This window comes from Rana temporaria, chromosome 4 (genome assembly GCF_905171775.1).
Source record: "Rana temporaria chromosome 4, aRanTem1.1, whole genome shotgun sequence".
Classification (NCBI taxonomy): Eukaryota; Metazoa; Chordata; class Amphibia; order Anura; family Ranidae; genus Rana; species Rana temporaria.
The window spans coordinates 451,959,778-451,972,461 of record NC_053492.1 but is presented as its reverse complement, the minus strand read 5'-3'; the positions used below and the strand labels follow the sequence as shown (position 1 = coordinate 451,972,461).

Genomic DNA, 12,684 nt, shown 5'->3' with positions numbered 1-12,684 from the left:
GGTATAGTCAGCACACCCCGTATGCACGCCTATGTTTGAACGGAAACTTTTCCTTAGAAGCATTAATTCTGGTGTAATTGCTAAACAAAAATGACTTGTCGCCAGCCTAAATGCCTGCAATAAGATTTCAGAGATCCCTTATCATGCTGCCAACAAATATATATTTAATAAATACATCTTTAATCAAAATGCCTCCAATATAACCAGGTGAAGCTTAGATTGTTTTTGGAGTTACACAAACCTGAAATGCTACTGTTATTGGATAATTCTGGTGGTGGGCTCTTTAATATTGGATAGTGAAGGAACCACTTTGGATAGCTGCTGGCACGTTACCTGTTGGTGGTGGGTTCTTTAAAAAGTAACGCCACTTTTGTGGAAAAAAAATATAGCAATTAAAAAATATAGGGCTAGATTCATATAGCCCGCCGTAAGTTTGTGCGGGCGTAGCGTATCTCAGATACGCTACGCCGCCTGTAACTTAGTGAGGCTGGGGCTGGATTCACAAAGAACCTGCGCCCTAAGTTACGGCGGCGTAGCGTACATCTGCTGGCATAAGCGCGCCAAATTCAAATTGTCAAGAGGTGGGCGTGTTTGATGTAAATCAAACATGACCCCACGTAAATGACACTGCATGCGCCGTCCGTGAGCGTATCCCAGTGCGCATGCTCCTAATCATGTCGCAAATCGTCAATGCTTTAGACGTGAACGTAATTTACGCAATGCCCTATTCGAACGACTTACGCAAACGACGTAAAATTTTCAAAATTCGACGCGGGAACGACGTCCATACTTAACATTGGCTATGCCTCATATAGCAGGAGTAACGTTACGCCGGAAAAAGCCTTACGCAAACTACGTAAAAAAATCCGCCGGGCGCACGTACGTTTCTGAATCGGAGTATCCAGCTCATTTGCATATTCTACGCTGAAATCGACGGCAGCGCCACCTAGCAGCCAGCGTAAATATGCACCCTAAGATACGACGGCGTAGGAGACTTACGCCGCTCGTATCTTAGCCTAATTTAAGCGTATCTGGTTTCCAGAATACGCTTAAATTTACGATGGCGTAGATTCAGAGTTCCGACGGCGTATCTACTGATACGCTGGCGTAACTCTACGTGAATCTAGCCCATAGCATATACAATTGTGAAACAAACCATATTGTAATTTAAAAGAGAAGAATGGGTTTGGGGTTTAATGTTATTAACAATTTCCTTTTACATTTGCAGTAGACATTCTGTACACATCTGGTGTATAGAACTTTCCCAGAAATGTGGCTCACTGATAAACCCGAAAGTCTGCAATAAGATACAAGTCCGATTTTAGGGGTCCTCTGCAACAAAAATCTCATTGGGGGGATACTCCTAAAAGTTTAATCACTTCCAAATGTATGCAGACCCTGTCACTTTCCTCATTAGAGCCCTGCAAGTGCATTAGCTGATCAATAATGAAAAAGTCACTCCCATAGAGAATCAGTTTCCAAAAACATAGAAGAACAAACAGCTTTTCTTTCAGAGGAGAAGCAGGTAGGAATATGCAACAGAGCTTTTCCAAATCCTTGAGATGTTCACTGGTCACCCAGAGGGGATTGTTTTATTTCTCAACAAATTGAAATTAATCTTTAACCACTTCAATACCGGCCCATTGTAAAATGACGTCCACAAAGAACCTCTACCGTTCAGAGTGGACGTCATATGACGTCCTGGGCTTTGTGGGGGGATATCTGAATGATGCCTGCAGCTAGAGGCATCATTCAGATATCTTTCTCTTCTGCCGGCGATTCTGCACAACGTAAGAACGATCGTTCTTACAGGCGGCGGGAGGGGACATCCCCCCCTCCCGCCGCCATGCGGTGCTTCTCCGGGCTCTCCCGTGCCATCGGGGGCCCAGAGAACGAATCGTCCGGCGCTGGCAGGAAGCATAGAGATGACTGGTGACCAGATGGTCACCAGTCATCTCTATGACCATCGGAGGACCCGGGCGGGATGTGATGACGTCACGCCCGGGTCCCCGTAAGTAAACAAAGCAATTGCGGCTGCTAAGCAACAGTACACGCTTCCGCCGCTAGATCGTTCTTACAGGCGGCGGGAGGGGACATCCCCCCCCTCCCGCCGCCATGCGGTGCTTCTCCGGGCTCTCCCGTGCCATCGGGGGCCCGGAGAACGAATCGTCCGGTGCTGGCAGGAAGCATAGAGATGACTGGTGACCAGATGGTCACCAGTCATCTCTATGACCATCGGAGGACCCGGGCGCGATGTGATGACGTCACGCCCGGGTCCCCGTAAGTAAACAAAGCAATTGCGGCTGCTAAGCAACAGTACGCATCGGTGAATTTTTTTTCACCGATTTCATGCTTTCCAGCCTGGAGGAGAGATGTGGGGTCTTATTGACCCTGCATCTCTCCATAAAGAGTACCTGTCACACACATTCCTATTACAAGGGATGTTTACATTCCTTGTAATAGGAATAAAAGTGATAATAAAAAAATAAAATAAAGAAAAAAGTGTAAAAAAATAAATAAATATGTAAAAAAAAAAAAAAAAAATACATTTTTTTTTAACGCCCCTGTCCCCAGTAGCTTGCGCGCAGAAGCGAATGCACACGCAAGTCCCGCCGACATATGTAAACGCCGTTTAAACCACATATGTGAGGTATCGCCGCGTGCGTTAGAGTGCCAGCAACAATTCTAGCACTAGACCTCCTCTGTAAATCTAAACTGTTAACCTGTAAACATTTTCAAAGCGTTGCCTATGGAGATTTTTAAGTACCGAAGTTTGGCGCCATTCCATGAGTGTGCGCAATTTTAAAGCGTGACATGTTAGGTATCTATTTACTCGGTGTAACATCATCTTTCATATTTTACAAAAAAATTGGGCTAACTTTACTGTTTTGTTATTTTTTTAATTCGTGAAACAACTTTTTTCCCAAAAAAAGGCGTTTGAAAAATTATTGCGCAAATACCGTGCAAGATAAAACGTTTCAATGACCGTCGTTTTATTCCCTAGGGTGTCTGCTAAAAAAAACATATATAATGTTTGGGGGTTCTGCGTAATTTTCTAGCAAAAAAATTATGATTTGTACATGTAGGAGAGAAGTGCCAGAATAGGCCTGGTATGGAGGTGTGTATAAAAACCCGGTATGGAAGAGGTTAATATTGGCTAGTCACTCACTACTGTTTTTTGTTTCTCTTGCAGAGTTTGTACAAATGATGACGGCAAAGTGAAGACTGTGCAGAATGTTTTAAATTGCTTGTACAACGATGTTCATTTGCCTTTTTTTGCTTGTAACCTAATAAATGTTCCCCCCTAACTGTCAGATTGCATGTATGGTCATTTTAAAATTCGTTTCCCAAACTGTCACTGTTTTTTTTCTTTACATTTTAAGCTAGGTACACACTTGCAGGTTTTTTTTTGGTTCAACCCAGCGTGCTGAATGAAAAAAACTGAAGAACGTGAGAGGAAGCGCTGTACTAACTATCCAATGTTAGTACAGAGACGTTCCCGCTGAGCTAATGTATTCTGACAGGGGTACGCCCCCCCCTGCCAGAACACAACGGTCAGCACTCTCAGCCATTGGCTGAGGGTGCTGATCAGATGCCATTTGGCAACCTTTTTCAGTCATGCCCCTTTGACAGAAGCCGGACGTTCAGTCAGCTGCTGTCCGATCAGCTGTTGCACACACGGGCCGAATATTGTCCGGTTCTATTGAATCGGCCAATTCGGCACATGTGTATGGGGCTTTTCTCTTTTTGGTTTCCATGAAAAGTTGATAAAGTAACAAATGCTGCATGTGGCTTACGCTGGATTTTTCTCAAAGCCCTTTGTGCACATGGCAGAGCTTGATGAATTGGGCCAGGGTTCTCCAAACTGTGGCCCGAGGGCCAGATGTGGCCCTTTCCTAGCCTTTATCCGGCCCTTGGGCACTATTCCTCCCACTGACACCAACAATGGGGCACTATTTCTTCCACTGATACCAATGATGGGATACTATTCCTATTCCTCCTACTAAGAGGGGCACTACTCCTCCTATTAACCAACCAACCCTGAGGCCAAATTTATTCTTACTGATGCCGGGCCCCGTACATTTCTACCCCCCGCTAGCCACAATCCGGCCCTCCTAAAGTCTGAAGGACAATAAACTGGCCCTTTGTTTGAAAAGTTTGGAGACCCCTGAATTGGGCCATACAATGGGATATCTGGGCTGTAAAGATTTCTTATGTAGCCCTCTTTTGGGGGGAAGAGGGGTGGTTATGAGAAACCAACCTCCTCAAACAGGATATTGCACTAAAACTGTAGATAAAGAAAACCAGAACCTTCATTAAGTGGAAGAGTGGGTTTGATAAAAAAGTTGGCAGTGCCTCCACCCAAGTCATGGCACCTGTGAAGGGAGGAGATTCCCTTCCTGGGAAATTCATCAGTAATCGGGAGAAAAAGAACTACTGCAACCAGCATATAACATTAACCATAAGTACTGTATATAGATGCACACCAGTCTAGAAATAATACAAAGGGGCAGATTCACGTAGAATTGCATGGGCGCAGCGTATGTGAGATACGCTACGCCGCTGTAACTTACTTTTTGTAGCTTCGAATCCAGAAAGAATTTGCGCCGTAAGTTACGGCGGCGTAGTCTATCTCTCGTGGCGTAACGGCGCATAATTCAAATCGGCGAGTAGGGGGCGTGTTTCATTTAAATGAAGCGCGTCCCCGCGCCGAACGAACTGTGCATGCTCCTTTCCTAAATTTCCCGCCGTGCATTGCGCTAAATGACGTCGCAAGGACGTCATTTTTTTTTACGTGGACGTAAATTACGTCCAGCCCGATTCACCGACGACTTACGCATACAAAATTTTCTTTTTTTTAATTATACGCGGGAACGACGGCCATACTTAACATTGCGTACGCCACCAAATAGCAGCTTTAACTATGCTTTCGAAAAAAGCCGACTAGAGACGACGTAAAATAATGCGACGGCCGCGCGTACGTTCGTGGATCGTCGGAAAAAGCTAATTTGCATATTCAACGCGGAAAACGACAGAAACGCCACCCAGCAGACGCCGAAGAATTGCATCTAAGATCCGAAGGCGTACGAAGACATACGCCTGTCGGATCTAACCCTGATGCCGTCGTATCTTGTTTTGAGGATTGAAAACAAAGATACGACGCGGGAAATTTGAAAGTACGCCGGCGTATCAGTAGATACGCCGGCGTACTCTCTTTGTGTATCTGCCCCAAACTCTTTATAAGAAGGATTACTAATAGTACATACATCCATGGTACAAACAGGTAATATCAGCAAAGGGCCCATCAAGAGTCCTGGTAGAATTATGCACATATGCCTGGGTATATCTAGTTACTAATAGAGATACTTCCAGATGAATGTTGCAGCAAAGTCCAGTTGCAGGGCCCCCTGAGGTTAATCACGACGTAGTGTCCATCTTGGTGTCAGGGACCTGAAGGGAAGGTCAGCAGTGATGGGGGATGATTGTTTAATTGATGCCTAACCAGCCTGGAATGCAACTTTCACCACAGAAGCCATCGTGCGACACCGGAATTCAGCTAATCTATGTCTTAGTCCCTAGTAGTTTCTAATCTGTCGTGTAACTGGAGCTCCAACTACCACAAGTGGTCATTGCTTGCCTAACCTGGCTCTAGCCTATGCTGGTTATTGATCTCTGAGCTAAAACTAGCTATAGAATCCCAGTCCAGAAGGGACAGGGTTAACTAAAGTAACAGATGCTGCATATAAACTCTATGACAATAAACAGGTTCACCCACTAATATAGTGAAAGGTGACCACTACACATCAGAAATTTAGGCAGGTACATATTGCAGCCGCAGGAATCTCCTGCCGCGCTAATTGAGAAAATTGAGAATTGGGGGGCGTGAATTGAGGAGCGGGGGGGTGCCACAAATTGGGGGGGTTGCCCTGGGACCTCTGGTAGCCATCCGGGGCTCTGGGGACCTCTGGGCCCTTTAATAAAAAGAAAAAAAAATGTTAATGAAAAAAAAAGGGGGGCTTGCCATCCGGGGCCCTGGGGACCTCCGGGCCCCTTACAAAAAAAAGTAAAAAAAAAAAAGGGGGGGTTGCTGGGGGCAATTTTAGTTGCTTTAGTAGTGTGTTTGGGGTCATTGTCCTGCTGGAAGGTGAACTGGTTTTGCGCAAGAATATTCGTGTATTTAGCACCATCCATCTTTCCCTTAATGCAAGGGTGGATGGAATGTAGCGCTATACCAAATGTATAAAATAGGTGCACACAAATGTAAGAAACATTTAAATAAACATGTTGGAACCACTCAAGGGGTTGTTTTATTGGCTCTCATATGGAGGCTTGGAACCTAGGTCAACAGATGACAGGATGTCCTCCAATCAGAGGCCATTTTATTGTATATGCTCAATTGATTGTTCAGGATTGGTTGAGATATTTTTTATGGTATCTATATATCTATATATATATATATATGTGCAATGTGGGGGAGCAGTTAGATGCCCCTGTAGATGTCCCTAAGGACGAAACGCATCTGGCAAGGTTCATTGCTCCCCAATTTTCTTTATTTACGTTATCACTTTTATTATATGTATGTTGGTTTTATTAAACCCACCCATTTTTTGACCTACACTATTGGAGCCCTCCTTTTTTCCATACACCGAATTGGGATTGAAGTCAGTGTGGCAATCCAATCCAGTCGTCAGCCCCTCCAGTTGTGTCGAAATGCCACGAGGTCCCTTGGAGTACCCATTGGAGGTCCCGGGTCTTTTCCACTGCCTTGGTCACTCATCAGTCTGGCCATCCACGCTTACATGATCCACTGTCATTGACAAACGGGTCCACCATTCTCCGTATGGGTATTCATTCTTTGGTCCAGGTTCACACCTATGCGAATTGAGTGCGGCTTAACCCCTTAACGCCCGCCGCACGACTATTTACGTCCGCAGAATGGCACGGACAGGCAGAAGGGCGTATATATACGTCCTTGCCATCTAGCGGGCAGGGGGTCCGATCGGGACCCCCCCCCCCCCGCTGCGGGCGGCGGGCGGGTTCCCTCGGGGAGCGATCCGGGACGACGGCGCGGCTATTCGTTTATAGCCGCTCCGTCGCGATCGCTCCCCGAGGCTGAAGCACGGGGAGAGCCGTATGTAAACACGGCTTCCCCGTGCTTCACTGTGGCGGCGTATCGATCGAGTGATCCCTTTTATAAGGGAGACTCGATCGATGACGTCAGTCCTACAGCCACACCCCCCTACAGTTGTAAACACACACTAAGTGAACACTAACCCCTACAGCGCCCCCTGTGGTTAACTCCCAAACTGCAACTGTCATTTTCACAATAAAGAATGCAATTTAGCCCTGGTTCACACTGGGTACGATTTGGAACGATTTGAGATGCGATTTGACATGTCAAATCGCATCTCAAATCGGTGGCAATTGTCGGCAATGTCACTGTCCTAATCAGTGCGACACCGCATCTGCGATTTCAAAAAGTAGTTCCTGTACTACTTTTTGCGATTACGGGCCGCGATTTACATTAAATTGCGGCCGAAATCGCGGCGAAATCGCGGCAAAATCGCAGCCGCGAAATCGCGGTAAAATCGCGCATTTTACCGCGATTTTGAATTCGCAGCAGTGTGAACCTAGGCTTAAATGCATTTTTTGCTGTGAAAATGACAATGGTCCCAAAAATGTGTCAAAATTGTCCGAAGTGTCCGCCATAATGTCGCAGTCACAAAAAAAATCGCTGATTTCCGCCAATAGTAGTAAAAAAATAAAAATTAATAAAAATGCAATAAAACTATCCCCTATTTTGTAAACGCTATAAATTTTGCGCAAACCAATCGATAAACGCTTATTGCGTTTTTTTTTTACCAAAAATAGGTAGAAGAATACGTATCGGCCTAAACTGAGGAAAACAAAAATTTTATATATGTTTTTGGGGGATATTTATTATAGCAAAAAGTAAAAAATATTGCATTTTTTTCAAAATTGTCGCTCTATTTTTGTTTATAGCGCAAAAAATAAAAACCGCAGAGGTGATCAAATACCACCAAAAGAAAGCTCTATTTGTGGGGAAAAAAGGACACCAATTTTGTTTGGGAGCCACGTCGCACGACCGCGCAATTGTCTGTTAAAGCGACGCAGTGCCGAATCGCAAAACCTGGCCTGGGCATTTAGCTGCAAAATGGTCCGGGGCTTAAGTGGTTAAACTGCATCCAATTGGCAGGACATTTCAAAATACATTGTTTTCAATGAGGCTGGTTCACATATGTGCGATGCATTCGCACTGCGCATTGCCTCCAAACCGTGTGCGGTTTTTATGTCTTGCGGTGCGGCTCAGGTGCGAATTCAGTCCCATTATCTTCTATGGGTACGCATCTAATTCGCAGATGTGTTCAGTTCTCTTCAGGAATTTCTCTCATTCAGCTCAATACACTTCTCCCCCACTCTCCTCTCACCCGGAACTTCTCCCAGGTCTCCAAATTCGCTGCTAATCTGCTGAACACTTCTCTTATCTCTCTGCAGAGATAAGAGAGCTGAAATTCGCACCGCACTAGTGTGATTTCGGCCTTACACTCTAGAGAACATCGATTTCCATTTCGGATGCCTTACTTGTGAACTTTTCTATATCCATCCATTTGAGGAGTGTTGTTTTATCACTGTGGATTTACTCCCTATTTTCCTTTTAAGAACTTGATTTGGGATATTAGCAGGCCCGTCGCAACAGGACAGGCAAGGCAAGCAATTGCTTGGGGCCCCGAGCTAGAGGGGGGCCCCCAAGCTGGCTCGCCTGTCTGCCTGCTGCTATGTTCACAGGCTCCCCGCGAGCCCCCCTCCTCCCGCACGGAGAGCCGCACAGCTGAATCCTGGAGTTCAGTGCCGAAGCGTGTAGTTGCACTGAACTCCAGGATTCAGCTGTGCGGCTCTCCGTGCGGGAGGAGGGGGGCTCGCGGGGGGGGGCGTTTCTCCGCCCCCCGCAAAGTGGCGCGGTCACCGGGGACAGTGCAGCCGTCCCTCTCTCTCCACTGACTGCAATACATTACAGTCACACTTCGGCTCCTCCCCCCCTCATGGCTCAATGTGTACACAGCCAGGAGGAGGAGCCGAGGAGAGACACGAGTGCTGCACAGTAAGCAGGAGGTAAGGGGCCCCCCTTAAGCAGATTCGAGGTGAACTATTGAAGTGATGGGAGAGGAGAGGGTGGTATGGTGATATGTGCTGGGGACTGATTTGAGAGGGAAGATGATATGTGCTAGTGTGTGTGTGTGTGTGGGGGGGGTCCGATTCCCCCCCCCCCCCCACTAGCACATATCATCTTCCCTCTCAAATCACTCCCCAGCACATATCCCCATACCACCCTCTACCCCCCCCCCAAATTAAGATGCTCTGTTCCCCTGTGCCCATCCCACCCTGTCCTCATCCCACCCTGTGCCCATCCCACCCTGTCCTCATCCCACCCTGTGCCCATCCCACCCTGTCCCCATCCCACCCTGTCCTCATCCCACCCTGTCCCCTTCCCACCCTGTCCCCATCCCACCCTGTCCTCATCCCACCCTGTCCCCATCCCACCCTGTGCTCATCCCACCCTGTGCTCATCCCACCCTGTCCCCATCCCACCCTGTCCTTCTCCCACCCTGTCCCCATCCCACCCTGTCCTCATCCCACCCTGTCCCCATCCCACCCTGTCCCCATCCCACCCTGTCCTCATCCCACCCTGTCCCCTTCCCACCCTGTCCCCATCCCACCCTGTCCTCATCCCACCCTGTGCTCATCCCACCCTGTCCCCATCCCACCCTGTCCTTCTCCCACCCTGTGCTCATCCCACCCTGTCCCCATCCCACCCTGTCCTCATCCCACCCTGTCCCCATCCCACCCTGTCCCCATCCCACCCTGTCCTCATCCCACCCTGTCCCCTTCCCACCCTGTCCCCATCCCACCCTGTCCTCATCCCACCCTGTCCCCATCCCACCCTGTGCTCATCCCACCCTGTGCTCATCCCACCCTGTCCCCATCCCACCCTGTCCTCATCCCACCCTGTCCCCATCCCACCCTGTCCCCATCCCACCCTGTGCTCATCCCACCCTGTCCCCATCCCACCCTGTGCTCATCCCACCCTGTGCTCATCCCACCCTGTCCCCATCCCACCCTGTCCTCATCCCACCCTGTCCTCATCCCACCCTGTCCCCATCCCACCCTGTCCCCATCCCACCCTGTGCTCATCCCACCCTGTGCTCATCCCACCCTGTGCTCATCCCACCCTGTGCTCATCCCACCCTGTCCTCATCCCACCCTGTGCTCATCCCACCCTGTCCCCATCCCACCCTGTCCCCATCCCACCCTGTGCTCATCCCACCCTGTCCCCATCCCTCCCTGTGCTCATCCCACCCTGTCCCCATCCCACCCTGTGCTCACCCCACCCTGTCCCCCTGTGCTCATCCCACCCTGTGCTCATCCCACCCTGTCCCCATCCCACCCTGTCCTCATCCCACCCTGTCCCCATCCCACCCTGTGCTCATCCCACCCTGTCCCCATCCCACCCTGTGCTCATCCCACCCTGTCCCCATCCCACCCTGTGCTCACCCCACCCTGTCCCCCTGTGCTCATCCCACCCTGTGCTCATCCCACCCTGTCCCCATCCCACCCTGTTCCCATCCCACCCTGTCCTCATCCCACCCTGTCCCCATCCCACCCTGTGCTCACCCCACCCTGTCCCCCTATGCTCACCCCACCCTGTCCCCCTGTGCTCATCCCACCTTGTCCCCCTCCCACCCTGTCCCTCTGTCCTCATCCCATGAAAATGACAGGACGAGTCTTAAAAAGGAAGGGGTGCGCGAGTTTCACCAGGCCTAGGGCAGCACAAAACCTAAATACACGAGTGTGTCCTGCCTGGCTCCCTCTCCCCTCCTCCTCCCTCTCCCCTCCTCCTCCCTCCCTCACAGTCCAGAGCCGCCAGTAGGAGGCTGCCCACCGGTTCCTGTAGGCTTTGTGTGCGTGCAGGGGGGGTTGGGGGGCCTCTATGTCCATTTTGCTTGGGGCCCCCAAATTCCTTCAAACGGCCCTGGATATTAGACTAGTTTTGTCTTCAGTATTCACCATTTGTTGGACTTTCATGTTCATTTTTGATGATTCATGCCTATTCACATGTTTTTTTGAATGTTTATTACATTTGTGTGCACCTATTTTATACATTAGGTATAGCGCTACATTCCATCCACCCTTGCATTCAGAATATTTGTCACATTCATATGTAGCAGCCTTTGGTCAAATCTAATTTTTCCATTCCCCACACATCTTCACTGTTTGCGCAATTTTTTTTTTTTCCATCTTTCCCTTAACTCTGACCAGTTCCCAGTCCCAACTGATGGTGTTCCTTGGGTGATGTGATGTGTTGGGTTTGTACCAGATATAGCGTTTTCTTTGATGACCAAAATGTTAAATTTTAGTCTCATCCGACCAGAGCACCTTCCTCCATACATTTTGGGAGTCTCCCACATGCCTTTTCGCAAACTCAAAACGTGCCATTTTGTTTTTTTGCTGAAAGTAATGGCTTTCTTCTGGCCACTCTGCCATAAAGCCCAACTCTATGGAGCGTATGGCTTATTGGCGTCCTATGTACAAATACTCCAGTCTCTGCTGTGGAACTCTGCAGCTCCTCCAGGGTTACCTTAGGTCTCTGTGCTGCCTCTCTGATCAATGCCCTCCTTGCCCGGTCCGTGAGGTTTGGTGTGCGGCCGTCTTTTGGCAGGTTTGTTGTTGTGCCATGTTCTTTCAGAAATATTCCTTTATCCCATTGTTTTGAAAATCTATGTACACTACAAACTGTATACTTGCCCCTTCCCATATGTCCTGTATTTTCCCCTGTTTTATATATATTAAAGCGGAGGTTCACCCATAGCCAACACCTTTTCCCCTTAGCTTCATGCTCGTTTTGTCTAGGGGAATCGGCAATTTGTTTTAAAATATGATCCGTACTTACCCGTTTTCGAGATGCATCTTCTCCGCCGCTTCCGGGTATGGGCTGCGGGACTGGGCATTCCTATTTTGATTGACAGTCTTCCGAGAGGCTTCCGACGGTCGCATCCATCGCGTCACGATTTTCCGAAAGAAGCCGAACGTCGGTGCGCAGGCGCAGTATAGAGCCGCACCGACGTTCGGCTTCTTTCGGCTACGAGTGACGCGATGGATGCGACCGTCGGAAGCCTCTCGGAAGACTGTCAATCAAGAAGGAACGCCCGCTCCCGAAGACCCATACCCGGAAGCGACGGAGACGATGCATCTCGAAAACGGGTAAGTACGGATCATATTTTAAAACAAATTGCCGATTCCCCTAGACAAAACGAGCATGAAGCTAGGGGGAAAATAGAAAAAAAAAAAGAATTGGGTGAACTCCCGCTTTAAGACCTGAGGGAAATTTGGCCTCAGTCACTTGTGCATGAACTCTATAAGTCGGATGTAAATGGACTGTCTGTCCATTTACATCAAACTGTCATCCAAACCACAAGACGTCTGTCTATTTTTAGCGGATAGGATCGGTTTGATCGTTGGCAGGTATCAATGGACACATGTCCATTTACATGCGCCGCTCCATAGAGGGCAGTGGAAGGTCCGCCTAAAAAAACCTGACAGGTGGACCCGATCGGTCCACCCCTGTGAAAGGCTATCCATGGGCCTAGCATCAGGGGTCACAATGGC

The 12,684-nt window shown here is 48.6% G+C and overlaps 1 protein-coding gene across 2 annotated transcripts in view; it reads left to right on the top strand.

The window, feature by feature from the left end:
- LOC120937981 (calmodulin-beta-like) overlaps positions 1 to 3,316 on the top strand; it is a 35,395-nt gene extending 32,079 nt beyond the window's left edge. For both annotated transcript variants that reach the window (XM_040351577.1, XM_040351575.1), the window contains one exon: positions 3,194 to 3,316. In XM_040351577.1, the coding sequence (XP_040207511.1) occupies positions 3,194 to 3,222 (29 nt within the window). In that variant the 3' untranslated portion in view covers positions 3,223 to 3,316. The remainder of the gene's footprint in view (positions 1 to 3,193) is intronic.
- The last annotated feature ends 9,368 nt before the right edge of the window (positions 3,317 to 12,684 follow it).